The sequence below is a fragment of the Stenella coeruleoalba genome (assembly GCF_951394435.1).
Source record: "Stenella coeruleoalba genome assembly, chromosome: 15".
NCBI classification, from domain to species: domain Eukaryota; kingdom Metazoa; phylum Chordata; class Mammalia; order Artiodactyla; family Delphinidae; genus Stenella; species Stenella coeruleoalba.
This window is the reverse complement of record NC_137161.1, coordinates 6,328,783-6,342,108: the sequence shown is the minus strand read 5'-3', so window position 1 is coordinate 6,342,108 and position 13,326 is coordinate 6,328,783. Positions and strand designations below refer to the sequence as shown.

The 13,326-nt window shown below is 43.7% G+C and overlaps 1 protein-coding gene across 2 annotated transcripts in view; it reads left to right on the top strand.

The window, feature by feature from the left end:
• The window catches only part of RTF2 (replication termination factor 2), a 40,389-nt gene that overhangs the window by 2,585 nt on the left and 24,478 nt on the right, over window positions 1-13,326 (top strand). For both annotated transcript variants that reach the window (XM_079946161.1, XM_079946160.1), the window contains exons 2-5: window positions 1,246-1,340; window positions 2,180-2,273; window positions 4,007-4,146; window positions 7,738-7,816. In XM_079946161.1, the coding sequence (XP_079802287.1) occupies window positions 1,246-1,340; window positions 2,180-2,273; window positions 4,007-4,146; window positions 7,738-7,816 (408 nt within the window). The remainder of the gene's footprint in view (window positions 1-1,245; window positions 1,341-2,179; window positions 2,274-4,006; window positions 4,147-7,737; window positions 7,817-13,326) is intronic.

Here is a 13,326-nt window from a genome sequence, read left to right as displayed (position 1 = left end):
TAGTTGTGGTGCACGGGCCTAGTTGCCCCGTGGCACGTGGGATCTTCCTGGACCAGGGATCGAACCTGTGTCTCCTGCATTGGCAGGCAGATTCTTAACGATTGTGCCACCAGTGAAGTCCCCTGCCTGGCTTTTTATCCTAGCTCCTTGGTCTGCTTGTGTGTTTGTGACCTTGACATGTAACTTAACTTCTTGGTATGTCAGTTTCCTCAACTACAAAGGTAAAAATCCTAACTCAGAAGGTTTTATGAGGGCTAAAAGACAAGTCACTGAAACTGCTTAGCACAGTGCCTGGCACACAGTAAACACTTAAGTAGTTGTTCCTGCAAAAATTAAATTTAAGGGAATTTAAAATTTTTTCTTCCTGTTTTCTTTCAAATGTGCCATCCTGTTACATTATTCAGGTTTGACATTTTAGGAAGAGGAAAGAGTGGGACATGGAATATTAAATAGGAGAAAATATCATTTGAGGGCTCGGGAAGGTCTCAGATCTGGATCTTTATACTGTGGATAATGGCTTGATATGCCACATAGTGAGCAGTTGGCAAAAAACACTTCTGTTAAATTGCTGATTTTATAAAGAATTATACAGTCTGTGCTGAACTGTTTTTTTTAAAAAATGCCTATCTTCTCAATTCTTTGTCCTTAAATTCTGCTACAACTTTGGAGCCTTTCCCATTGTTAGGAATTAACCTGTACTGCTTGTTTTTTCTGTATGGCCTTCCTAACTTACTGTTAAGATATAGATATTAATATGTAACTAGCATAAGCAATATAATGACTTGATGTGAACTGTTTCTTTGTACATGTCATGTATAGAGAGGCCTTTATTTGACGTAGTGTCGGTTACTTGTGACTTTTTAAATCCCAACTTCGTGTGTCACTATCTTTGATTTAAAACACAAAAATCGTGGGACTTCCCTGGTGGTGCAGTGGTTAAGACTCCGCGCTCCCAATGCAGGGATCCTGGGTTCAATCCCTGGTCAAGGAACTAGATGCCACATGCTTGCCACAGCTAAGGGTTCGCATGCTGCAACTAAGGAGCCCTCGAGCCACGACTAAGGAGCTGGTGAGCCACAACTAAAACCCGGCGCAACCAAATAAATAAATAAATAAATATTTTAAAAACAAACAAAAAAATTGTCACAGTGTGGTATTACTGAATAAGCCTTTATATGTGGAACTGTGGACCATGTGTCTTTCAGAGGTGAAAATTAATTGACAAGATTTTTTTTCTTTTCTCAGGTTGACAAGAATGCTGAGTTAGTGGCCCAGTGGAACTATTGTACTCTAAGTCAAGAAATATTAAGACGACCAATAGTTGCCTGTGAACTTGGCAGGTGTGGTTCCTTTACTTAATGGAGACGAGTTTTTATTAAATGATCTTAAAAAGAATTTTAATGTATAAATGCTGTTCTTGATTCATCAAATGTGAATGATCTCCAGCAAATTTGTGAAGCCTGGGTTATCATTCCCTGTCTCAGAACATACTTCTGCACTTTTCTATTCCGTTTGGTTTATTTAATCCATGGGTTGAAAACTCAGGGGCCATAGGAGTTAAGTTATAAAGATAAATGCATGAAGGACCCATGTGGGGTCAGTAGGGAATGGTGAGGACTGGGGAAAACTGGAGAGTTCACATTCCTGTCTAAAAGGTAGCTGCAGGAATTCCCTGGTGCTCCAGTGGTTAGGACTGACTCAACGCTCTCACTGCCAAGGGCCCAGGTTCAGTCCCTGGTTGGAGAACTAAGATCCCACAAGCTGTGCTGCACGGCCGACAAAAAAGGCAAATTAAGGGTAGCTGCTATTCAGTTCCAGCCTGTTGTTACAGTTCAAGATTGTAGACTGATTCCAGAACATATGGTTGTTTTTTTTTCTTTTTTTCAGGGAAAGTTGAAAATGTGTACTTTTATATTAAACTTCCCAATTTAAAAAAAGCCTTGTTCAGGTCACATTCAGTCCTCAGACTGCCAGTTTGTAGCCCTTTATTTAAACTAGTTTCTTTCTTTGTATGCTTTGGAAATGGTTGATACAGGATTAAATTTACTTTTTTTTTAGGAGTGCAGGGCATTTCTATTATCAGACGTAAATGACTTTGGATTGTACTCAATTTAGTCTCCTTCCTTTGGGTGAAGGTTGATTATTGCCAGAATGTTTTGACTGATCTTTATTGTTGCAGACTTTACAACAAAGATGCCATCATTGAGTTTTTATTGGACAAGTCTTCTGAAAAGGCTCTTGGGAAGGCAGCCTCTCACATTAAAAGCATTAAGGTAAGACAGGTGATTCTGAAGTGCTCCGGCGCTTTCAGTGGTTAGGGTTTATTTTATAGAATTCATGTAAATTTTAGACTGAACTTGGAAATTTGGAATTCCAGTCCCGCCCAGCCACCTAATAAAGGTGTGATTTGGGGCAAGTCACTTGAAGTCCAAACCAGAAGTCCTCACACCCGTACTTCCTGGATTATAAATCTGTTGTGAGTTCATATGTGGGAAAGAACTTCAAAACTGTAGTATACAAGTTTCAAAACTTCGAAACTTGTATATTGTGCTATATAGGTTTGGGGGGGCATTATTTTTATAGTTAAAACTCAGCCACTCGAATTTTGGTTTGGAAGACACTTTTATAGAATTAGAGATTTTTATAGGTGGATAACTATTCAATCATAGTGGTTATCTCCTGCTGATTAGAGGTTCTGAAAGTTCTTTCATAAAAGTGGAAAAACAAGCTTTTTAGTAAAGGAAGTTTGTTGAGAGGACAGAATCTTTCAAATCTGGTCAGTGGGAGAAAAATCAAAGTAGTGAAGAATTTGAGAACCACCAAGCTTGACAGGTGAAAACACTCGCTGTGTATGACAAGTTGAGGCCTCATGGCTCGTCAGTGGGGCGCTTAAACTAGGTCCAGAGCCCCTGACTCCCAGGCTAAGGCTTTGAGTTTTTTCCTCCTTCTGTTTCTTTTTAAAATTTTTTTATTATTATAATAGGCTTTTTGTTTGAGTTCTCGGGGTAATTACAGAATATGTTTATTTCAGAAAAATTAGTGATTCTGAGATGTAGCTGTTGGTAGTGCTGTAGAGGTAACCATGCTGACTGTTGCCATTGTTTCCTTGGGAAGAGAATTCATTTCTCAAAAACCCATAGTAGCATAATTATCTTATCTCAAAAATGCGATTATCACTGAAATTAACTTATACAAGTCTATACTTAAAACGCAATATATAACGTATGTGGCTGAACTTTTTTAATGCAAAATTTTTTTTTCCAAGAAATCACAACTGTAAAGACAAAAGGATTCACATAAAACAATGCAAAGGTTATTATTACTGCAGTTAATAGTCCACAGACACTCTGAGCAGAGAACTTGATGAACACACAAGCAGGAAGCCGACCCCGTGTGTGGTGGCTTTCCTTTCAAGGTGCTCAGCTGCTCTCTGGAGTGTTGAAATTAAATGGTGCGGTTAAATATGAAGAAATGCTTCAAATGCTAAAGTGGGGCTGTTAAGTCACTCCTTGTAAAACTGAATTTTGAAAACCGGAACAGCTGGATCTTGAAGTGTGACAGTAATCTCCGGCTAATATTCTGCCTTGGACTCATTAGACCATGGCCTCACAGATTTTACCGTCTATTTATCTGTTAAATAAACGTGGCTGGTCAGTAATATGAACAGCCTCAGTGAGGCTTCATCAGCCAGGGAAGAAAGTGTTCCTTTCTGGATGAAACTAATACAAAGCTTTCTTCTCTTAGTGGGGTAAATTTTCATGTCTGAAGTTACTTTGCCTTATATAGCAAAATGCTTGTAAAATAGAAATTAATTATTTGCTAGACAGTGCATTTAAAAAAATTTGTTTTCTATCACAACTTATGGTTTAATTTTATATCCATGTTAATTGATGTTAAAGGAAAGTAGAAAAAGAGGTTTGGATGGGAAGGGACTAGAATAATAATTAAGGCCAAAGATGATCCATTTGTCAAAGGAACTCTTAAAATATTCATGTTTTTTTCACAGAATGTGACAGAACTGAGGCTTTCTGATAACCCCGCCTGGGAAGGAGATAAAGGAAACACTAAAGGTGACAAACACGATGACCTCCAGCGGGCACGTTTCATCTGCCCTGTTGTGGGCTTGGAGATGAATGGCCGACACAGGTCAGTAATGGGCGTGGGCAGATGCTGTGGAGTCTGGGTGAGTAATCCCAGTGCTGTTAGGATCTGTGCCGAAGCTTAATAATCACACGGATTTCTTTAAGGTGCCTTTTGGTTTGGGTGGCGCACAAGGCATGTTCATTCCCTACCAGCCACGTGTAACGTGGCCTCTTTGTTGTGTGCGGCTTTCTGTTCTTGAGGTCAGGAGAACCTAAAGTAAAGAGGGAGTTGAAAAATCTGTCTTGTGACACTTACGAGACTTGAGTTGAGTTCTTTGGTCTTCTCCTATGGGAAAGAAAGTAAAGGACAGATATTTCCCATCAAACAAATCCCATTTCCTTAACAATTGCTTAAAACTCTGCAGTGGAAAACGGTCTTACAGAACGTGTGGTTGATCGGTCAGTGAAAGGCCCGGTTGATGATGATAACTTGCTTTGAATTTGTAGCTAACAGATCCTCTGGCTAGAGCACCAGAAATCTTAAGCTTGAGATTTATATTGCAAATGTAAGTAAGTAGTATATTTCCCCCTTAAAAAAATACGAGTGTCGAGTGGATTAGTAGGTGCCTTTTTATAGGATGTCTCACTTTGCCAAAGCTTTAAACTTCTTTCCCACCATTTAGAAATATCTTTAATAGCTGGTAGTCCAGACTAAATTTCACAAGAGGAATATTCTGGGGAATGAGATTCATGTACCTAACCTTGTCCTGTGTGTGTGTGTGTGTGTGTGTGTGTGTGTGTGTGTGTGTGTGTACACATTATTTTGAGGTGAAAGTCATAACATTCACAATCTTTTTAAAGGGTATGTTTCAGTGGCGTTTAGTACATTCTCAGTGTTGTGCAACCATCACCTCCATCTAGTTCCGGAACATTTTCAGCACCCCAAAGTAAAAACCCCCTACCCATTAAGCAGTCCCTCCCCATGCCCCCTCCCCCCAGCCCCTAGCAGCAAACAATCTGCTTTCTGTCCAGTGGATTTACCTATTCTGAATATTTCATATAAAATAGAATCACACAATATGTGACCTTTTGTATCTGGCTTCCCACTTCTTTTTAAGAAAACCATGGTTCACCCCCAAAAGAGGAACTTAGCAGAAACAGACTCAACTCTGGCGTCTTGAGCAGGGGTTACCTGTACCCTGTTGCTCCAGTTGTGGCTTCCCCCAGTTTTTCCCTTTCATTTGCTGGTTAATCTCTTCTCCTTTTTCTCTTCTCGGTTAATTGAGCTTTGCCTGTTTTGGCTTTGCCCTCTTCCTGTTAATAGGGCCTCCACACTCAAAAATTGATTTGGGGGTTAGTTTGTATATTTAATAACGTTTGTATAATAAAGATTTAAGTGTATAGAAAAATAGAAATAGGTTATTGGTATAATAAAAACATTTAGCCTTTGTTTAAAGAAAAACCAGTTCCTAAGTCACTAATACTTAGTAAGCATTCATAAAGCAGGGTTTTTTTTAAGTCCTAAACAACATTTAATGAATATTAGTACAATGTTATTAATTTGGTTTTCATTAGAGCAATCTGCATCTGCTATAATCCCTAGGATTAAAAGTTTCTATGGAGAAATTAGAGAAAGTTTCTATGGTGAAAAGTTTGGAGAAAGTTTCTATGGTGGTATTTTTTAGAGGAACATAAGAAGTAAATGTGAGGGGCTTCCCTGGTGGTTCAGTGGCTAAGACTCCACGCTCCCGATGCAGGGGGCCCGGGTTTGATCCCTGGTCGGGGAACTAGATCCCACATGCTGCAACTAAGACCCAGCACAGCCAAATAAAAAAATAAATAAAGAAGTAAATTAAAAAGAAGTAAATTGTGAAAGTGCTTTTTGCACCTTTGCCCCATCCTAGCCTCCAGTGACAGCACTGTTAGCTGTTTGGTGTCTAACGCCCCCTACAGACCTCTGCAACCCCAACACACAACACACTTCCCTGCACCTCTGCAAGAGAGACACAAATAGACATGTATGCTTCCCACTGGCATGGAATCATATTACACATATTTTGTAACCTTATTTTTTTCTACTTCTCTGTCTAATTTAAACATTTTCTTGGCCATACATACAGATTTCCTTATTCTTTTTTTAATTTATTTGGTTGCATCGGGTCTTAGTTGTGGCAGGCGGGCTCCTTAGTTGCAACTCGCCGGCTCCTTAGTTGTGGCAGACAGGGTCCTCAGTTGCGGCTCGCGGGCTCCCCAGCTGTGACACACGAACTCCTACTTGCAGCATCATGTGGGATCCAATTCCCGGACCAGGGATCGAACCCAGGGCCCCTGCCGTGGGAGTATGGAGTCTTAACCACTGTGCCACCAGGGAAGTCCCACCTTATTCTTTTTAATAGCTGTGTAAGAGTTCATATTTATTTAACCAGTCCTCTGTTGATAGGCATTAGGTGGCTTCCTCTTCTTCCTTGCTGTACTACACAACTTCATAAATACATACTTGTGCATGTGCACACTTGTGGGCATGTTTCTGTAGGAGAAAGTCTGCAGAGTGATGCTTTACCTGATACTACTGCCAATTGTCCTGAAATGTAGCCACCCAGCAACACGTGCCTGTTTCCTCAGACAGTTTCCAACTGGATACCTTCAGACTCTTTCATTATTGCCTGATAGGTAAAACACTGTATGTCCTTGTTTGAAATGCATTTCTGTAATTAAAAGTAGGGGTTAAGCATCTCTTGTGTGTTTTGGCCGTTTATATTTCTCTTGTCAACTGCATGTTAACGCCCTTTACCCATTTTTCTATATTGTGTACTGTTGCTTTTATAGACCTCTTTGAATATTCGTAAACTCTGAACCTCATATGTGTTTAAAATATTTTCTCCCTGAGTTCCTATTCTGTCTTTTGACTTTTTATGGTGTTTTTAAAAAAATGCCTTTATTTATTTTTATTGATAGAGTCTTTTTTCCAAAGGATTATTGCAAGGGGGTAGGAGTGGAACTTTGGCCTATGTTTGTGGTTTTAATTTCAGCGCACAAGTTTCTCCTCTCTCTGAAAAGTAGAGCTTTTCCTAAGTGACTAAGAAAACTTTCCTAAGCTGAAATGGCGTAAATCGAAGAAGCAGTTACCCTTAAGACACATCTTGCTAGCAGATGCACAAAATAAATAGGGATAAAGCACAGATGGTCACAGACACAGTTCAAAGCTATGGCAGCTTGACACTGAGATGCTGAATGTAGTTCCTCTAGAAGGAGCTTGGGGTGCGAGCTGCCTGTATAACAGCTCACTGCAAAACAAATGCTGAATGCCATTTTTTAGTTCTTGCCATTTTTCATAAAAGCAGAAATCCGCTTTGGATTTCTTTCCATTAGCAAAAATAGGTACTAATGTAGGTCTTTCGTAAAAATGAAGTGGCGTAAGGCACACTTTCAGAAAGCGGGGTGTGTGTGTGTGTGTGTGTGTGTGTGTGTGTGTGTGTGTTTTAAGTACTTTATTTAGGACACACTGATTTTTTTTTTTAATGGAATCACATATAACCATTTTTTTCTTTGAGGTTCTTGGCCTTTGTGTAAACAAAACAAATGTTAATTGATAAATGTGGGTAATGATTTTTGAATTGTTATTTAAGTCATTCTCCATGTTGGATTATTTCTGCAGGTTTTGTTTCCTGCGGTGCTGTGGTTGCGTGTTTTCTGAACGAGCCCTGAAAGAGATAAAAGCAGAAGTTTGTCACACGGTGAGTTGTTAACATACATCATTTGTTCCTTCCCAGTAGCTGAAGAAATCAGATGGTTTGGGGTCCCCCCTCCATGTGTCATTTCAGCATCTTTCAATTCTTTCTGAAACATGAATCTAATTAGTTGCTTCTCTGCTTAAAACCTTTCTACTCCCGTCCTTGCCGGAAGTAGAGACTCAGACCACCTCTTGTGATGTGTCCCTGCCCGCCTGTCCTCTCCTGTGCCTTTGTCCCCTCCACCGTGACCTGCAAGCGGGAGGGGTCCTGCTCCCCGAACCTTAGTTCCAGAGCCATTGCTTCCTGTGTGAACCTTGCTGCTGTCTCCTTCCCTGCTCCCCGGGCACCTTATTATCCCACTGATCTCATCACAGTGTAATTGCTAGTTAGGTGGTGCTTTCCCTACTGGACCATGAGGGTTTCTTCTTCTAACTCTTTTTTTTTTTTTTTTAAAGACTTTATATTTTTTTTGAGCAGCTTTGGGTGCACAGCAAAATTAAGAGGAAAGTAAGGGGTTTTCCCCGTACCCTCTACCCTCACAGGTGCCTCCCCCATTATCAGCATCCCCCCCCAGAGCGGTGTACTTGTTCCAGTTAGTGAGCCTACGTTGACACCCCATCATCACCCACATCCCCTTTACATTAGGGTTCACTCGTGGTGCTGTACATTCTGTGGGTTTGGACAAGTATATAATGACGTGTATCCACCATTATAGCCTCACGTGGTGTATCTTCGCTGCCCTCGCGATCCCCTGTGCTCCGCCTGTGAGTGTTTGAGAGCGAGGGCAAAGCTCGTCCATCCTTCACCCCGCCAGCCTTGTTCTCCCCAGGGTAGGTCGCACGTCCTCAATAGATGCTCTCGGGAGTGAGTGAACCCATCACGTGAGGGCGTGCCTGCTCAGCTCACGTGAGGGCGGTGCTGAGGGCTTTGTCCTCACGGGGTTGCTGCTGCAGCCTGGGACATCTGTGTCTGGGTGTTCCGCCGGTCCGTGGGGAGCCTGGCATTTACTTTAATGTCATGGATACCAACAACTCCTGGCTGCATTTTCACGCACATTAATTCTGCTTGGATTTCCTTAGGCCTCCCAGTACTGTTTCTCCCTGTGGTGAATTATTCTTTGATCCAGTAGCTATTGTGGAACAGCTGCCATGGGCAGTACCGTCCTAGGCACGTGGGGTGGCGTACATTGTAGATAAGATTGATCCAGTCCCTGCCTTCATGGAACCCACATTCCAGTTGGAGAGAGAGACACTCAGGTAACCGAGCAAGGCAGTACCGCTTGTGACAGCTGCCAGGAAGGAAGCGCAGAGGGTGAGGTGCCGGAGGGCGAGAGGCCCCCTCAGCGGTGGTCGGCGGGGGCGCCTCTGGGGCTTTGAGCTAAGACCCGAGGGTGAACGGCAGCCAGCCAAGCGAGGTCTGAGCCGAAGCTCAGAAGTGGCGGAGGACTTCGCTAGTTGAAGGAGCAGAGAGTGCGGTGGATGGTGGGGACAGGAGAGAAGTAGATGAGGGTGAGGCAGGGGCCACCTTCTGTAGGGCCCAGGTGGCTGCGCTGGGGCTTGTGGATTTTACCCTAAGAGCAGTGGGAAGCTGGGGACAGCTTTCGGCCAGGCCGGATGTACTTTAGTTTCAGAACGATTTCTCTGTAAAGAAGTCAGACGTGGAGGAGGATACGCTCAAATGTGATTCCATTTATTTGAGACTCAAAAGACAGACAAAAGGTGATTGGTAGTGAAGAAGTCAGGGAGGGGCGTGGAGTTGTTTCCAGTTTGGGGCGATTACGGATCAAGCCGTCAGAGAATTTGGAATCTGTCTCATTAAGCTTTTGCCAAAAAAGAGAAATTCAAAGAATGCATTCAGGAATTGATTCATGTCGTTTATTGTCCAGTATTTATTATGTCTCCTGTGTTCACGACGATGTTACAGGTGTTCCCAGGGAGGATGGGATGTGAAGGAATCAGTGCCTGTGCTCAAGGAGACTGCAGTCGTGCAGGAATCAGGTTACATGAAAAATCATATTCTGTTTTGTTTTTTGAGGCCAGTTGCCAAGTGGATGTAAGGATGCTACTGGAGTTGAAGGGCCAGAGAACTCTCTGGCTATGCTGGTGAGAAATGGCTTTATGGGAGGAGACATTTGTTCTAGGCCTTGAAGGCAGAGCGTGTTCTCACGGGTCAGGCTTTCCCAGAGAGTGGGACATGGCTGCTGGCATAGGGGAATTGGTGTGAGGGGTCCACAGACAGGACCCCAGACGCCCCTGTGAGACATCGCACAGCAGGACGGTAGCTCCCATTCTGGCGCACCTTCTGCCTGTATGCCTGCCTGCCTTGTGGAGAAAGTCTCCGTTTGGTCCTCGGATGGTTTTAATACATCTCACTGAGCTCCCAAGAGAGAGCGGACCTTACGCTCAGAGCTTTGGCAGGCAGGGCCTCGAGAGACATGTTTGTGTTCTCTGCATTTTTATGCTTTCTTTACATTTATGGCAAGGGGTACTGTTTTTATACATATGGTATGAATATAAAGTCAACATTTAAAGTAAATTTAAGTAAAAACAATGGGTAGATTTAATGAAAAATATTAAGATACTGACGGTACCTTAGGCAGGGGAACGCCTGAAGTTTGAGAGACGCCCTTGTCAGTGATGGTGGGTGCGCTGTGGGCAAAGGGAATGTGTGGGAGAGGAGAGCAGCCGTCACACTCAGGGGAGGAAGTTCTGGGGCAGCCTGTGAAGATGGGGCCTCAAGATGTAGTCCTGCCCCAGCCGCTCAGGAGCAGGGAGAGGCCAGAGATGTGAGTCAGACTGCTGGCGGAAGCTCTGAGTGCCAGGCAGCGGGGCAGCTCGGGGGGCGTGCAGCAGGCGGCCCTTGACGCCTTTGCAGCAGCACAGCGCCTGGGGAGCAGCGGGGTGTAGGTCTGTGCAGTATGGGCAGAGGGAAAAGACTAAACAAGAGCAAGAAGCTGACAGCAGGTGAGGAAGAGGAGCCTGAGAGAGAAGTATCGTGAAGGAAACGGCTCAGCTGGCCTGGGCTTCCTGCGAGCAGGAAAGGAACCTCGCTCGCATTTGTTCTGTGTCCAAGTGTGTGCGTGTTTTCACAGATAGTGCGCGAGGCGTTGTCTGAGTGTTAGACACATCCGCAGGCACACTGAGGAAATTTACTTGAAAGGATATAAATATGAGAAGGTGAGAAATGAAGCTGAAATTTATTAAAGCAGCCAAGTGTCCTGAATCAGTGGTTCCCAACCCAGGCTGCACTGTAGAATCCCCACAGTGGTTTGCTAAGTTCCCACTCCCCACCTCAGACCCCTCGTGAGCATCTTCAGGGTTAGTGTGGAGCCCGCACGGAGTTCCACTTTCATATAAGCTCCCGGAATAATTCTAAGGGGCAGGCAGGTCTGGGGGACTCGGGGATCGAAAGCACTCAGGCTTCTTTCCCCGACCCACAGGGATAACTTTCTTAGATTGGCGTGCAGTTGTCCCTTCATTGGCTGACGCCAGGCATCCGTAACCATCTTGACAGACTTGAAGCAGAATAGGAGTGTCTGCTCACAGCTCTGCAGAGAAGTTGATCTTATTTCATGGAAATGCAATATTGCAAGGGAACTCTGAAATCATTTTGTTGGTGTCTGGGAACAAAGTGCTAGTAAACGTCTGAAAGTCTATGTAGAGCGCTTCAAGGGAAAGGAAGGAAGTAGGAGGAAAGGGGAAGCAACTGCATCAGGATTGCGCAAGAAGCCAAGACCAGTTGAGGACCGGACACCGGCTCCTCCAGCCTCCTAATGGGGGCTGCCAGGGCTGTTGAGACCACCTGCAGTCAAGACAGGACCCTGGCTGGAGTCCAGGAACACCTCAGGGACAAAATTCTCTTAAAAATAAATCTGTTATCAGAAGAGTAATATTTTACTCTTTTCACTTGTATAATCTCCTTAAAAATTGCCTTTGCAACATAGCTAGATTGAATACTCTGCGTATTAGTTTGCTAGGGCTGCCATAACCAGGTACCACAAACTGGGTGACTTAACAGAAATTTATTTTCTTACAGTTCTGGAGGCTAGAAGTCTGCAGTCACGATGCTGGCTGGGTTGGTTCTTCCTGAGGGCAGTGAGGGGAGGATCTGTTCCAGACCTGTCTCCCTGAGTTGTCGGTGGCCTCTTCTCCCTGTGTCTGTTCATATTGTCTTCCCTCTGTGGAGTTTGTCCCTGTGTCCAAATTTCCCCTTTTTATAAGGACACCAGTCGGGTTGGATTAGGGCCCACACTAGTGACTGCACCTTAACTAATTGCATCTGCAGAAGGTGACATTCTAACATACTGGGGATTAGGACCTCAACACATGCCGGGGCGGGGGGAGCATAATTCAACTGATAACACTATACAGTTTAGAAAATCAGAGCATGGGACAGTCAGTCAGTGGCACACTTGAGTGGGAGTCATTCATTCGGGCACTCACAGGACCGACATTGAGAGCCTGATATATATCAGTTTTGGTTCACACACCAGCACTGGCTGGCTTGGGAGTATAAATCACTTCACCTCTCTGGGCTTCAGATTCTAGTATGTAAAACAAAGGAATTGTAGTAAATTTTTGGACGCTTTCCTTTTAGACCCAAATTCCAAACAATGACATTTTTAAATGAAGAAAAAATCCAATGACAAATTCGTATACTGTCATTAGGAATCAAGCTCGTACTTCTAATTTCAGGTCTCTAAAGTTTAGTAATACTAAGTATATCAGTCAAGGTTGGCTACGTCCTGTAACAAACAGCCCCCCAATTCCAGTGGCTAAGAACGGTGAGAGCTCCTGGTTAGGCAGCTTTCTTTTAAGGGAAACTCAAGGACTCAGGCTTCTTCTGTCCTGTAGGTCTGACCTCCTCTGGTGTTTAGAGTATTCTCCGTTCAGTTGGCTGATGGGAACAGAGAAGGAAGCATCTAGCTTAGGAGGTTTTTATGGGCCAGGCCTACTTAATGCTTCTGTTCACATTCCGTTGGCCAGAATTCAGTCACGTGACCACAGCTACATGCAGGAGCCTGGGGATTATAGTCTAGCTGGACGCCCGGGAAGAAGAGGTGAACAGGAGCCACTTCTGCCAAACTAGCAAAAGGAAGAGTGATGGCGCAGTTTCAGGAGCTGTAGTGCATCGTGAAAATGTGAATGAGGGAAGATAAGGCCACAGTGTCAAAGTCTAAAGCAAATATTTTCATGTTTTACGTAATGTCTGAAATTTAGAGGAACCAACATCATAAGAGCAGTGTCAGGGACTTCCCTGGCGGTCCAGTGGTTAAGACCGCACTTCCACTGCAGTGGGCATGGGTTCAATCCCTGGTCAGGGAACTAAGATCCTGCATGCTGCGCGGCACGGCCAAAGGAAAAAACAAAAAAAGGAAGACACCTTCCCATGGAAACAGAAAGGAATAAACAAGTAAACAGACACGATAGAATGTGATATTTAAAAAAAAAAAAAAAAAAACAGTGTCAGGAACCTCCGTGATACTGAGGGGTGTGCACGTTCTCTGCTTTTCC